General features: G+C 48.5%; 1 protein-coding gene across 1 annotated transcript; it reads right to left on the reverse strand.

Annotated features, from left to right (window-relative positions):
* Positions 1 to 1,573: 1,573 nt before the first annotated feature.
* On the reverse strand, positions 1,574 to 12,311 carry DRD3 (dopamine receptor D3). Its single transcript, XM_066340969.1, has 6 exons — positions 12,030 to 12,311; positions 6,921 to 7,033; positions 5,608 to 5,750; positions 4,351 to 4,547; positions 3,126 to 3,471; positions 1,574 to 2,324 (listed from the first exon to the last, which is right to left on the reverse strand). The coding sequence occupies exons 1-6, from the start codon at positions 12,309 to 12,311 to the stop codon at positions 2,128 to 2,130; spliced, it is 1,278 nt and encodes a 425-aa protein (XP_066197066.1). The 3' UTR covers positions 1,574 to 2,127.
* Positions 12,312 to 15,567: the final 3,256 nt, after the last annotated feature.

The raw sequence follows: 15,567 nt of genomic DNA on the forward strand, positions 1-15,567 counted from the left end.
TCTTACCTCTATCCTGAATCATCTTGGGGATCACTCCTTGAAGAACCTGTTCAAATTCAAGTAACATCAAACTGACAACTGAGAGATGCTAGGTCAGATCTTGAAATGTACCTATTCATTCTTTAAAAGATCTTTCCATTTCCTCCTTTCTGACAATTGTTATACCAAGCAGCTGGACTGGTGATCTCTGTTATAAGCATTTTAATGAGAATTCCTTGAGTGGCAATCTGTCCACAGGTTTGTTCACTTGATTCATACCTCCACCATCCTGTGTGCTAAGTGCCACCCATGCTATCCAGCATCTTTGAGCAGATGGAGTAACACTACTGCATGCCTGCCTGGCATAGCTGGGAAACTAATTGACTATATTTCCAGAATTCATCTGCTGGAAGTGCTTACAGCAGCCTTTAATTTCTTTCCCAGTTGCAAGGAAAATGCAAGTAATAACAAAGACTTCTTGTGGGTGTCCAGGTGGAGGATAATTTTTTACAGGCAAAGTGTTAAGGCGACAAAAGGCTTATGGAAGAAGGTGCATTCACCACAAAGATACCAAAACTTCCAATTACACTTGTGTTTTATTGGGTTAAGGCAGTTACAATACAGTATGGAGGGCATCTGCCCAGGCAAATGACACATGCTCTCCACAAGATCCTCCTCAGGATCAAAGCCCAGACAAACCAAAGCAGCAGCTAGAGCTCTGCTGTGTGCTCTGGAGGCAGAGGACAATGGCTTTGGCTTCATACTAGGAAAGAAAGGACGCCCTTTCCAGATGGAGAAGCTGTGGCATGGACACAGACAGGAGCAGCACACAGAGTTATGCCCAAAGCTATCAAACGAGCACGGCTGACAGCACAACTAAGCCAAGCCCTGGGAGAGAGAACTGAAGACTCTGATCCAGTACAGCAAGTGGGCAAAATGAGAGAACCATGTTGAGGCTCTCTGGCCCATGTCAGGTTTGTCTATATGAGGGGAAGAGCATTGCAGTGTCCTGACATGAGACCGGCTTAGGGTACATCAGGACTTGTCTGTTTTTTTTCATCCAGGAACTACTGGAGATGGCTTTGTAGAATGCTGCTGGGAAAGGAGACCATGGCAGGGCTGTATTTGGCCAGCTCCTGGATGCTGGGATACACAGATGCCATGTGTGATGCCAAGATTATTGGCAAGGGGTGTTAGGGAGGGTCCTGGGGCTGATGCCAAGGCAAATGTCCCTTCTTACTGGGAGGAATGTTGTGAAACAGCTCTCCCCCAGGTATGGGCTGTAACTGGAGTGATTGCAGCAGCCAGGTAGTATGAATCCTAAATCTAGCAGTGCTCCTGTCAGGAGAGGAGCACAGGTGAAGACTGCTTCCAAAAAAATCATGAACAAGGTTTGAGACAGGGTACATGCAATCAGCTGAAAAAACAGTTTGAATCTATGGCAGCTATCAAGAGCCTTGTTCTCTTAGTGGCCTCAGTAGATCGCTGGGGCATGTGGTAGTGAAGCAGTGGCCAATCTATCACTGGTCCTTGGGTCAAGAGGAGAGGGGACCCCGGGGTAGTGCTGCACTTCTCATGTGAGCTGACCTACCAGAGAGAGGGCAGCCACCTCTCTACCTTGCAAGAAGCAGTAAAATACAAGCTGGCAGCACAAAGGGAGATTTCATTTGCAAACAGGGCAATTTTCTCAAGCACTTAGACTGACCCAGTTTTACAGGCAAACCTTTTGACAGAAACAACAGGAAAGTTGTTATTTCTCCATCAGTGCTCCTTTTCTAAGTTTCCTTGTCCAATTTTCACTCTTGGCTCCTGACTGAAGAGATCAGGGTCCTTATCAAAGAGGTCCGGTTCTGTCCTCTTGCTAGGACTGCTGTGCATGAGCTGAGTGCCTTTCTGCAGGCTGAGGTTCCAGCTGTGGGAAGGCAAATGCATTTCTACCACGTGGGCAGCCGAGATGAGAGGTGCCATCTGCGGTTGGGTCGCGTGTGCCCTGCAAACCTGTCAGCTCCCAGGAGTGATGCACTGTGGTGGCTGACCTGCTGCACACCCGGGGCTCTGCCCAGCTGTGGGACTCACTGGCTTGTCCCTGCCTTTTTTCTCCTCCCAGGGGGCTGCTGCAGACCCGTGCAGCCTGGTGTGGCCCCACAGTCAGCAGCAGAGGATCTTGAGGAAGGCTTTGCGGAAGTCAGTGTTGAAGGTGGTGTAGATGATGGGGTTGAGGGCACTGTTGACGTACCCGAGCCAGGTGCTGGCACTGTAAAGCCCTGGAGGCACGTGGCAGGATGGGCAGTGGGCATTCAGGATGTGAATCAAGAAGAAGGGCAGCCAGCAGACTATGAATGCCCCTGGGTTTAGAGAGAGACGGAAAACAATCCATGAGTTTAGAGCAGCAACTATTTGGAAAAGGGGCCTGCACTGGTGGCCTCTCCCTCCAACTCCTCACTATTTCCATGATGTTTCTGTGTTTCACAAACACTGAAGGCCACATTTATTTCTGACAGACTGGGATCTGGAAAAAGTCTGGGGTCCTTGGAACCAACTTTATGGGGCTTTAGAAGGGGTCTTATGACACACAAAAGTGGCCACAACTTTGAGGGAAAGCCTCAGCTGCTTGGATAGGTTAGGATGAGGGCTGCTTTATTTCTGTGTTACTACTGAGTAAATGGGGGCTAACAGTGTCTCTGGTGACCACAGCAGGTGACATGGACACCAGTCTCCTGGCTTCTCTACCCAGCTGTACAAACTGGTTCCTTGCAGCTCCTTGCCTGTTTCCCCTTCTGTAATCAGATCTAAGAGCTTCTGCGTGTACAGGAACTTAGTATTGTTCCAGCCTTGTAATAGTGAAATAAATGAAAAGGAAAAGCAAAAGTATTGGCTGTTGCTCCCTCTAGTAAGGCTTGGCCACTGATTTTAAACAAGGGTAACAAAACACAGTAATTGAAACACTAACACACATGGCTGTCAACACTTGGGAGCATTATTATAGATCCCTAAATATTCCACTACTGTCTCTCCTGAGTTTGTGAAGAAGTAACAGCTGAAGCCAAGGGCCAGCTTCCATTTTTTTAAAAATCTCGGTATTGTATTAGGAGATTCTGTGCTCCTAGAAGTCCCAAACCATGACAGGCAGAATGGCTCTCACTCACCCAGGACAATTGCCAGCATCTGTGTAGCTTTCCTCTCCCGCAGCTGGATCAGTCGGGGCTGCTGCTGCGCCAGCCTCAAGCTGCTGATGGTTCTACCACTGCTGAGCCTCCGCACCTCCACTGCTGCCTTCGTGCTCCTTCTCCTCTCTTCCCACCTGCTGTTTTGGCTGGTCCCTGGTGCCTTGGGGAGGGATGCCTCGTGGCAGAAGCTCCGGTACCTCTGCAGGCTGAAGACAGTCAGCAACCTCCTTTTTGTAGACATCTCCTGGCCTGTGCATTTGAGCGAGAGACAGGGGGAAAACGTGCCTTGGCATCTGTTTGGCAAAGCTTTCCTCTCCATGTGTTCCTGCAAAAGAGGATGCCACAGAGGAACTGAAAAACATCCAAACTGCTCATTGGGCCAGAGGATGATGAGAGAAGTAGGAGGGAGGGATGTAGGAGTTATCCTTAGCCTCACCTGCCTCTTATATTGCACTATGTCCTCTGGACTGACCTGGGGGTAAACCAGCAGTTGACAACTCTTTGCCTCCATCCCACCATGGAGAAGCATGAGAACACTAAGAGCAGAAATATCTGCTCTGTTAACCTCTCATCTGTATTTTTGTGTTGGCTGGCTCCCCTCAGCATCCATCCCACCCTTTTAAAGCAGCTTTGCTGTGCAAAAATTGGTAAAAGGAATGGATATGCATGACCAGGTAATTCCTTTCAAACTGTTGTGTTGGTTCCCATGGCTGCAGATATTTCATCTAGAAAGGTCAGTGGAACAAATGTTGCATGCACCACGAGTATTTTGACCTCTTAAGTCTGTCAGATGAAGAGGGGGTTTTATTTTAATAACAGAGGTTAAAGCCTGTGAAGCCCTGAGAATGAAGCTTCATAGAGCAAAAATCAATAAATGAAGACATTAAAATCAATAAATGAAGAAATTATCCAGACTTATGCATGGCAGAGAAAACCCTGCTCTGAAGAAATATTGAAGTAGGCTGTGCTCTTTTCAACTTGTCACTTCTAGAAGGCAGAGATACACAGGGAATATCCTCATTCTAGAGGTCTGAAAAGGATTTAACTGGAGCTTCTGCACCTCAAATATGGTGTATGAGCAAGGGATGGGATGAAAACATGTCATGGCCCTCCTTACACTTTCTGTTCTGTGTTTTAACCCTTTGAGGAGATGATGCGCTCCTGTCATTTTTGACAGCTCCTACTGGGTTCATGTGGCTCTTACTTGGTGTGCAAAACACGGTTTGGTGCTGGCGCTCTGGCTGCCCTGCCGGGTGAGGGTTCGCTTCTTTTGCCTCTGTCTGAGCACGAGGTAAATCCGGACATAGAGCAGCAGGGTCACCATGAAGGGGAGGTAGAAGGACACCAAAGAGGAGTAGATGATGAAACTAGGGTTGGATATGGAACAGACACTGGGATCCCCTGGGGAGGAGAAGAGAGAGAGAGAGAGGAGTGGCTGAGCTGATTTGGTTTAGTACAAAGAGGCTCTGGTGTGTTGGCAAAGCGAGACAAAAAGTGGCTGGGGGCAAAGGCAGTCTAAGGAGTGCAGATTATGCTCTGGCTTACCCAATTACTTAAGTGATGCTTAAAATGAACCCAAAACAGGGCCATCTAGCATTAGCCAGCATGCACCTGCCTGCTTTTCTGGCCAACAGCTCTGTTCTCTTCTCTCATGTCTATTCCCATCCTTTCTCCTATTCCTCTGACAGCCTCTGAGCTGTCTAGATGTAGCGTGTGCATTCACCCCTATCTGTCTGAACCAGGCAGAGGGGAGCAACAGAATTTCCCACTCCCATCTCTTTCCTCCCTCAAGCACTGCAGAGAGGATGGATGGGGAGCAGAGGCTTCTGCCTGAGACTCGGTGGGAAGGGAAGGAAGGCTCCCCTGCTCCTCTGCCTCCAGGGAGACTGTGTTGCCCTAGCTGAGGGAAAGAAAAAAGACCAACCTGCTTCCAAGGTGGAGGCTAAATTGTTTGCCCTCCTCAAGAGATTAGTTAAGAAGGCAGCCAGCCAGCTGGATAGGAAGGAGGTTTCTAACAAGCAATGCTAATATGCAGTCCTTGCTCTTTAGAAATGTATTCTGTATCAGAGTCAAAACTGTGCTTCTGAACCTGTTGATATTGGCAAGTTGCCATTAAATCTGATGTATGTGTGCTGTATGTGCTGCACGTTTTGCTGTGTGTGCTCAAAGTGATTGTTTGATGGGGGTCTGAAGACCTGGACACCTTGATGGGCATTGATTTGGCAGTAGAGCAGGCAGGTTTGCCCTTTAGAGCAATAGTCAGCGTCTGCCTGAGCAAATGGCAAGTTTATAGACAAGAGCACATGGGGATTTTTCTGTCCCTTCATAGTGTGCTTTCCAGTTCCTTAAAATTTCCTGTAACTTGGCAAATTTGCAGGACCCATGTTAAATGATCTGGCCATACAAAGGACAGCTCCACTGCCAACCCCTCCTGCATGTTATTGCTCAAGATATCACCCACCTGTAGTATTGAAGCCAAAGAGGAGAGGGCATGACACTGCGAAGGCCAGCATCCAGACTATCACAATCATGAGAGAGACCCTCCTGCAGGAGCTCTGCCCAGTGCTGTACTGGTACTGAACTGGTTTCACCACTGCGGTGTACCTGCAGACCAAACCAGCTCCGGGAAGAGGAGACGGAGGAAGGAGGGAGGGAAACGACCAGGAGAAGTGAAAAGGAGAAGTGAAAGCAGCATAGGGAACATGATGATAGATGTGGTGAAGAAACAGCAGAGGAAAGTAGAGAAAATCAGATGATGGAATCAGCAATTTGTGGAAATAGTAAGTGGGGCATTGGGGGGAGGAACAGAGGAAATCACAGTTAGTTGGCAGCAGTGCAGAGAAAGGCTCAGCAGAACTCACAGCATGTGAAGCTACAAGGTTTGGGCTACCACCCGGACCAAGAAACCCAGGAAATCCCTAACCCTCAAGCCCCTAAAGTTATATGGGCACTGCTGTGAAAGAATACTCTCTGAAGTAAGCACAAACTACTAAACTCTCTGTCTCAGCTGCCTGGTCTGGTGTTATCCGCCCTCTGTCTGACAGACAGAGGGTTGCCCAGGGGCAGGTGTCAAGGACCTTCATTTGCTGGGGTGCCCCAGGAGATGCAGCTCAGCTGGGCCAAGAATTTGGAAGGCACAGGAGTCTAAACTGAAATGGGGATACAGATTCCCATGGAGGAACACCAGACCAATGCAGCATCGAGAGCTGCCTTGCATTATTATCCCTGAACTCCACATTACAGAGGTACAGCATGCAGTATTTTTCCCTTCTCCCACTCCTTGGTCCCAGTAGGATCACATGTACCAAGGTCTTGGCTCCCAGCCCTCAGCATTGCTTAAAATAGGCTCAGTTTTAAAAGGCAGAAAACCAGAGCAAAGCTCAAGATTACACAGCAACAATCTTCATCTCTCCCTGTGTATATGGCAGGATTTTGTTAATTCAAGCTTCATGAGTGAGATCTCCAGAAGCAGAAACCCTCTTTGACACCCACTGGGAGTTGGTGGCTTTTGCCTTTAAAAAGTTTGAGGGTGTGTTTGACTGTATACTGGAGATGTTTTATTGCTTGTGTCTCCCTGCACTCCAGTGCAGACCTCTTCTGGCACAATGTGAGCAAAGCCACATTAACAGCACTAGTGGCAGGGACAGACCATCAGGGGTTTGTTGTCCTGAAGACACCGATGCTGTCTGTGCTCCTCACTTTGTCTTTGCCCCACTGAGGCACAGGGCTGACCCCCACGTCCAGACTGTCCCCCTGGATGCTGTTGTGTCTCACCTGTCGATGCTGATGGCGCAGAGGTTCAGAATGCTGGCTGTGCACATCATTACATCCATGGTGACGAAGATATCGCAGCAGATACGGCTGAACGTCCAGACCCCGCCGGTCACCTGCACCAACGACACAACTGTCAGCCTTGCTCTGCACCACGACCTGACAAGTTATGTGTAAGGAGCTGCTCTCCTCCAGCATCTCAGCAGCTGGAGGAGTTCATGTCCACAGTGATGGGCAGAGGGAAACAAAGGCACCTGTGTCTGTGTGCAAGATAACCCAGTAGGACATGGAGAAGGAGCCTCACTTAAATTTCAGTCCTTTATTTGCTCTTGCAGAGGGAGGCAAGGAGAAGAAAGAGCAGCTATCCCTTCTCTCAAGGCTTAGCATGATAAATTGATTTAAATTTGATATCACTGTATTTATCCTTTGATTAATGATTATCTGAGGAAATCTAAGGGCTGAAAGTCTTTCTCAGCTTAGCTGCCAGAGTGCTCTTGCAGGCAGTAAGCCAGAAAAGTGCTGCAAATTTTTTGCATTTATGTATGAAACTGAGATCTGAGACTGAGGCTTCTCAAAAACCTTATTTGAATTCTTATCTCAGTTACAGATTTAGATTATTAGATCTGAGTGAGAACTCACCGACTACTCAGATAAAGGGGCCTGAGTTGCTACCAAGCTGTTGTTCTGCTTGTTTTGAATTTTTAATCTGAAGTGTGTGGTTGTGAAAGCTCAGCCACAGCCAGTCTTGGTGATGGAGAAAAGTGGGTTTTGGAGCAGCCACCAAGTTCTTAACAATTACCTTTTTGATTGACAAACATGCTGCAAGCACTGTGTGGCCCTGCTCTCCTTGGGGTTGGGATGACAGCCTGATTCTGAGGGAGGTGGTCTACCCCAGTGCCCACTCTTTTTAGGAGGTGGAAGCAGGCTGCCTCCTTGTTTGCCTGCAAACAAACCCAGTGCTGAAGGGGGGAGTAGGAGAGAAAAAAAGGGAAAGTCCATGCTTGGGAGAGAGCTTGGATTTTAGCCTTCAGTCCTGTAGATCCTGCTGTTTCAGCTGGATCCTGGGAAGCTACAGGAAACTGCCACTTGTTCCTGGTCTCTCTGCTTACTTTTAGACAAAATCTGGAATACTGCACCTGGTTTTAGTGCATCAGTAGAGGAAAAACGTTAATATATAGGAGAGAGTCCAGTGGAGAACCACCAAAACAATCCAGAGGGGCTGGGGAGCTGTAAGGCTCAGCTAAGGGAGCAGGACCTTTTCAGTCTGGAAAAGAGATGGCTTTGAGGGGTGGGAGACCAACAGCCCTCTAGTGCCTAGAGGGAGGTTACTGAATAGGTTGAAGGCAAGTAGCTAAGAAGGTGGAGCTGGGTTTTTCACAGCAGTGTTGTGGTGGGAGGACAAGAGGCAACAGGCATGAGCTGGAAGAAAGGTGCAAACTGGTTATGAAGGTTTCCCTTCTGACTACAGGGACAGTGGGACAGTGGAGCCAGTTGCTTGGTAAGTCTGTGCAGGATCCATCCTTGGAGGTTTTCAAAACCTATTCAAAAATACCCATCCCATGATGATGCTGGAGAGGGTGCCACAAGTAAGCTTGGCTTCTCAGGCAGTGGGTCAAGCCTGAGTGTTGGTGCCTGGGAAGGATGCAGCTCCCTGCAGAGAGAAGCACTTGTATAAGTACAACATTCACTCCGTGAGAATTGTTTAAGGAATAATCCTGAGAAATTTTGATAGTGGCAGCATTCCCACACATGGGCACAGAAACTTGCTGAGGTGAGCTGCGTCTTTAGGGTGTTCTCTGCTGGACCCAGCTGCTACGTTTCAGAAATCAGTTACTGAATGAGGCAGTCTTCCATTAGACCCTCTGACCCTGAATAAATGCAGGGGAGGGAAATGGGAATTGGCTTGCAGAATGCAGAAGGGAACTGTGCTTTCTTCTCCAGTTCTCTTGATATTGGTGGTGCTCCTTTGTTTTCTTATTAAAAAGTAAGTAAAGGGGAAAAAGAAGTCAATTCCAAACCCTTGAGCTTTTCTGCACAGTTAGGTGAGTTACAAGACATGCAAACTCAAGGCTGTCCATCTGAGATTAGAGACCTTAAGAGGTAGGTTCAGCTTCCAAAGAAACACTACAGTGGTTTTACTTCAGTTTCATGTTTTGAGATCCGCTTGACCACCTCAAAATACATTAAAAAAAAAATAAAAAAATGCTGGAAGCCTTTGCAGTGGGATGTTTCTGCAGTTTGAGGCAAAAAGCAATGCAGTTGCTGTGCGAGCTGTGGAGTCTGAAGAATATTTCACCAAGCCAGTGACAGGTGTTCACATGAAAGCCAGCTGCTGCTAACCCAGCAGATGAACAAGCACTTAACTGAGGGAGTTTCCAAGGTTCTGAACCGATTAAAATGCTGAGCTCAAGAATGTGAACCATTAAAACTGAAGAAGGTGTTGGTGGGAGTGACTCCGAAGTGAGCCCTCTCAGGATGATGCTATCAGATCACAACACCTGCACACTAGACTGTAGCTTGTCTAAGAGGATGCTTGACACATCAAAGTGTTTGAGTTTAAAACCTATTCTGACTTCCACCTGCCAGTGCTAAAATGGGGCGTAGCTTTGCTGGAGTTGGTGAAGTAGTTAATATTTACCTGTGGGGTATATAAACCCAGAATTTATTCCAGAATTTAACAGTGAAGAAGAGCCTTTTTTTATATGTCTTGTTCAAATTTTTTAAAATTCTATTTCTGCTCTTCCTTTTGTTGCTCTGTTCTAATCATCTTTGCTACAGAAGCTAGAACCTGCTAGTCTGCATTTTTGGTTTTCATGTGCTGGCAGGGTACCTCTTTATCCCTCTGGTGCTTTTTTGTCCAGGAATCTCAAAGGATATCCCAGGTATCAATCAAATGAATTCTCATATCTGCCTGGGTGAGGTGGATGGTAAAATATTATTCTCTTACAGCTGATGAGAGCAAACTACAGAGAGAAGAGCTGATACAATCTCTCATTACCACTCAGTGATTATGCAGCAGAAGAGTGTCCAGGGTGAACACTGGGTCCTGGCTCTATCAAACACAATGCTAAAGATCCCTGTAGACTGTTCAGGTCAGGTTTTCACCTAATCTTTCTTGACAACCAGTCTGCTTTACCTACAAAATTGTGGTGTTATTATTTTTTAACTTCCAAACTCTCTATGAAGCCTTCCAGTTTATGAATGTGCAACGATTTTTTTTTTTTTCCAAACTTATGCATACCCACCACTCTCCTGAACTCTTAAAATAAGCAACAACAGCTCCACAATTCAGATATGAATGGTGATGCCACATTGAGGAGAACACGGATGGGAAAGTAGGAAACCAAGCTGCATCAGGCAATGGCAGACACGAAAGTAGTGGTGCATCTAAGCAGGCTCCTTGAAGGGTTTTGTGTTCGAGAGCTGATGCCTGGAGCTGCTGCTGGCTCCTGCAGCTGTGAGATGGCTGCTCGTGGGTTTGCATAGTGGGACTACAAAGAGCACTCACATGGCCAGGACTGCTGAGCTGCAGTAACTCTGCTCTGTACTCCCTCTGACACCAGTCCAGAAGAGCTCCTGAAGCTCACAGAGCAGCTTAGGTGTCACTGCTCCCATGTGAGAGACAAGATGAGGAGACAGTGTGACTCCCACACGGTATCAGCAGATTAGACCTCAGTGACAACCTGCCCCTGAAGCTTTCCTCCCCTTTGGAGGTAGAACTGGATGTTGTGAGAAGACTGAGGAGGGTGTTCCCAGTCATGTTGCCACATGTCCTCCTCCGTCTATGCCATGACTAGAAGGCATGATGGTGTTTAATGCCCTCAAACTCCAGTGGGTAGGATACCCTGATGCCACTCTTTTGGAAACCTTGGTGAGCTTCAGCAGCAACTGCACCAGGGATCAGTAAAGAAGAGGGGAGCAGCACTGGTGTGTCAGACCTACACGTTGGCCCCTAGAAGATTGCTAGATGCACTGCTGAATAGCACTTCTGTGCCAGAAACCTCCTTAAGTGGAGATGAGGATTTTGAGGCTATAAAAATGTTCCTGTTGCTGCTCTGTCACAGCATTCCCAAAAGATTTCTCAGAATGAGACAGTTCTGGTCTGCATGATTGATAAAATAACACATTTCATGGCCAATGATGACTCTAAAAATGGAGTGTAAAGCACAGACTTCAGCAGTGTTTAAATCTGAGGCTTTCATCCACCTTAAGCTTCTCCATAAATAAGGGCCAGTTCTGAAGTCTGGTTTGGCAAACCTTCAGTAAATGAATAGGTATTCTACGTGGTTTTAGGGACTGAATGATTTTTTGGCAATTTCCAGGCTCATGGTGTATTGAAGCACGATACCATTTCTGCTTCATTTATGGCATCGCCGATCCATAAACAGCAGAAAATATTTTAAAAACTTTGGGGGTCTTTGGTCTGCTTTTTAAATCTTATTCTTGCTGGAGTCCCAACAGCCCAGCTCTATAGGAAGTTCTGTGGAGTCAGGATTGGTAGTTCAGGTTTGGGATGTGTATGATCAGTTCTTTTCTCTCTTGTTTGGATGACTCTCACATCAGCTGCTTCGATTATCCAAGCTCCACAGACGGAAATTAGTCTTGAATGGGTCTACAAACACAACTAGGAAATGGACCCACTGTTGTGCTCACAAATCATGGCCAAGAATTGCAAGGGGCAGAGGCTGCTCCACAGATGTGCCTCAGTCCCACCCTGTCCACAGCAGGACAAGAATGAGTGCAAAGTATTTTCTAAAGCAAAGCATAATGTGATTTCATTAAGGATTGGAATGCACTTGAGCTGATAGACTGTTCCAGTCTGAAATAAAACTTGACTTTTAATAATATTTTTTAGTTGCAATCAAACTGAAGAGTCTAATTCTATCTTTCTGGGATGGCTTCCCACACAAACAAACACACATACACACACTGTTATTCCTTTTCTTTTTAATCATTCCATGCAGCACACCCAAGCAGTACACAGCCTGCAGGACAGCTCCAGGGCTATTCCACACACATCAGTCTAAATGTTGCTACTGCCTTCATTAGGAACATGACCACACCTGCAGTGGTGTGGCTAAATTCTGCTAATCATTCCTGAGAGCTACTCACCTCCAGGTACACCATCCACGGCATCACCAAAGTAGCCACCAGCAAATCTGCCACTGCCAGGCTCACCACGAGGTAGTTGGTTGTTGTTTGCAAAGTGCGTTCCCTCAGCACAGCCAAGCAGACCAGCACGTTCCCAAAGATGATGGCCAGAATCAAGATGCAGTAGCAGAGGGCGTAGTAGGTGTGTGAATGGGGCAGCTGAGGCTCTGTGGTGCTGTTTGCCCCACAGGGAATGGGGTCTGTTGTGTTGGAATGACTGATGGCTCTGGTGAAGAGGGCCATGGGACTGCCACTGCAAAGAGAAAGAGAGAACTGATAATCGGAGCTCTGCAACAGTTGTGGAGAACAGTACCCCCTTTGGGTACTGGTATGATTTTTATACCTTCCTCATGAATTCTCCTATAGCAAATCAGAGAGGTCTTTTTTCTGCTCATATATGGGCAGAGCTTTGCTTAAAGAATTGCTTGGCCTGTTCTGTTTTTCACTGAATCTAAACCAAGGGAAGAATGCAAGATTTCACCTCCTGTGTGCATGTGAAAGGTGGATCTTAGCAACCAATACAGCAGTTTGGAAAGTGGGCAATGGCTTTGAGATGCACCAAAGCCACACCACAGTACAAGTCAGCTGCACAAGAGTGCAGCCTGAAAGACAACAATTTGAAATGATGAGGAAGACCCAACACAGTTACTCAAACATGCTAGGGCTTGGCCAGAATTTGGAACCTGTATCTTTTCTTCTGGGAAGTATCCTCTTCCTTTTCTCATCAAAAGATGTCTTCAACAACTTCACATACTTGAGTGCTTGGCAGCTTGGCACAGCCTCTTGATCCCCGGCTGCCTGGCAGCAAGCACCACCTCCAGAATTCCCCCTTTCCTGCAGCATGTCCCAAGCCCTGTCTGCCTTGTAGAGGGTTGACTGCTGGTGCTGTTCCCATTCCATCCATCCTGTGTTTTCCATGCCTGGCCAGAAGATGTGCTGAAAAGCAAACCCGCTTGATGTTTGGGATGAAATAATGGAAGGATGCTTGCAGGGTGCTCTGCATTTCTTTTTCTTACAATGGATTCAAGTCTGTTCTCAGTTACCTACTCTTCCTTGATTTAAGAGGAGGATTTTTATCCAGAAATATGAAAGCTGCTGTACCAAGGTTGTTCCATGACATTTAATGGCTTGTATCGTTTTTTTCTTTGCTACTGCCCCTGTTGCTGAACTCATCATCAGTATGACAGGTATGAAAAGCAAGGACGAAACATTGCAATGCCAGTGGTATAAACACTGCTCTGTTTCACCTCACCTCTTGAAGAGCAGCATCTGTGCTGCACAGCTGCTGCACAGCTACGCTCCTGGAAAAATAACTGTGCAATAGATATAAATTTCAATCTATCTCCAATCCCTTGGGATATACTCATCCTTAAAACTGGTGCCACTCTCCCCTGATGCCTTGTAGCTGGGAGAGGACAAGGGTTGAATGAGATGGAAACTGAACTTCCCCATGTCCTGTGAACACAGATTACTCAGAACAGGGTGAAACAATCTCTTATGGCTTGTGCTTGTCTTCTCTATCTTTCTTCTGCCTGACCCTGACAAAGAAGTTAAGCTTTCCACTGGATCACGAAGATGTCTTGTAGCACGAGTGCTGCTGCTGAGTCCAGGTCTGTCAATAAAACAGTTGAGCTGCAGCCACCCAAAGATGGGATTCATTTTACTGTGTCCCTTGCATGGGCACAGTTCCCACTCTGGGAATTCAGTATTGTCTGGAGCCAGGAAAGGCTGGTTCTGTAGTGCTGGAAAAAACAGCTGCCTAGGTGATAAGCAAGTCCAGAACAGGGAATGAACAAAACGTCGCACAAAATACATATAACCAGAAGGCATAAGGCATCCCAATACACAGTTTGGCTGTGGGTTTCCTGTCTAGTCTTCTGTTTCTCATATCCATGAGCACTATTTTCGACTCTCATCCCAAAGCCAGTCTTCCCTACCGAGATCCCTCCCAGCCCTGCCGTGTCCCTCATCCCTGGACTGTCCTCCACCCCCAGTCCTGCTCGCTCCGCACCTGGCCAGGCTGCTGTCAGTCCAGGCACGTCCCAGTGTACCTGGATACCCTCGCAGAGGGGTGAGGACACCCACCACCCTGAGCCACGGGGTGACAAACTGCCATGGGGACGAGGGTCGCAGCCGTGGGGAAGAGCAGAGGGAGGGGAAAGGGGGGAAAAGGACGCTCCCCCCGTGGCCCTCCGCCTCGGAGAGGTCCAGGTGCCTGTCCCGGCCCGCATGGCAGGTCCAGGCGCCTGTCCCGGCCCGCATGGCAGGTCCAGGCGCGGGGAAGGGTTCGGGGTCCGAGCGCAGGATCCAGGTGTGGCGGCGGCTTTGGGCTCGTCTCCAGCTGCGGGTGCTGCTCCGCCGCCGCTGTTCCGCTGCCGCCGCTCCCCGAGGTGCCCCCGGCCCGGTGCCGTGCGCCCCGGCGATGCCGGGCACGGAGGGAGGCGGGGGGCCGCGGGAAAAGGGACAGGCGGCTCCGGGCGGGAGGGGAGCGGGAGGCAGCGATCAGGACTTACCCCCGGCCCGTCGGGCCGCGCCGCCGCCGCCCAGCAGAGCTCGCTCCCGGTCCGGGGCCCCAGCCCCGCCGACTCCCGGCCAGACCCGCTCCCTCCCGCCGCCTTCCCGGCGCGGAGCGGCGGGGCGGGACCGGGCTGGCCACCGCCTCCCGCCCGCCCCCTGCCCCGGGACCCCGCCGTGCCCGGAGAGGGGCAGCGGGGCGGGCTGCGCTCGCAGCGCCGTCTGCGGCTGCCCGAGAGGTTGCCCTTCTCCGAAAGGGACCCAGCGGAAGGCGTCCCGGCGGGTTTTAGAGCCGGGGTCCGCAGCACGGGCGTGCTCTGCTGAGCGATGGAGCTGCCTGGGGGCGAAGCGGGGAGCCGGGAACCCGGGGCGCCGCGGCCGAGAGCGGGGAGATGCCTCGGCCGGGCTGCTTGCCCAGCAGATGGAAACCTGTCACCTAAAAAAAAAAAAAAAAAAAAAAAAAAAAAAAAAAGGGAAAAACAAACACACAGACAAAACCCCCCCAAACAAACAAACAAACAAAAACAAAAACAACAACAACAAAAAAAAGACCACAAAAAAAACCCCCAAAACACACACACACACACAAAAAAAAAGCAACAACAAAAAAACCCAAACCAAACCAAACCCCCCAAAAACTCCCACAACCCCGAAAAACAAAAACCCCCCAAAAACCCCAGCCGACCAAATAACAACAAACCCCGCCCCCCCCAAACAAGAACAACAACAAAACAGCTGAAAAAAAATTATCAAAGCAGAGATGATTTTAAGAAGGGGGAGGTTTAAAAAACTGTATGTCTTCAAATGACCTATCTTAAACCTGAGATGAAGGAGTGCGGGTAAGCAGGGAGGAAGCTGGAAAGGAGACTAATATTGGGAAGCATCCTTCTCCAGGGACCAGTGCCAGCAGGCACAGCACAAATGATCCGGGCATGTGGCTTCTCTTGAGGTCTGAGATCAGGTCTCTGAGGCACAGCTCTCTTCA

Source organism: Sylvia atricapilla, chromosome 2 (assembly GCF_009819655.1).
Source record: "Sylvia atricapilla isolate bSylAtr1 chromosome 2, bSylAtr1.pri, whole genome shotgun sequence".
NCBI classification, from domain to species: domain Eukaryota; kingdom Metazoa; phylum Chordata; class Aves; order Passeriformes; family Sylviidae; genus Sylvia; species Sylvia atricapilla.

Excerpts from the sequence above, each read along its gene's own strand:
- DRD3 (XM_066340969.1), bottom strand. The coding sequence starts at position 12,311 with ATGGCCCTCTTCACCAGAGCCATCAGTCATTCCAACACAACAGACCCC. Across the intron at positions 7,034-12,029 it reads CGTGGATGGTGTACCTGGAG|GTGACCGGCGGGGTCTGGAC; the intron begins GTGAGTAGCTCT and ends TCGTTGGTGCAG. Across the intron at positions 3,472-4,350 it reads AACCGTGTTTTGCACACCAA|GAACACATGGAGAGGAAAGC; the intron begins GTAAGAGCCACA and ends CCTCTTTTGCAG.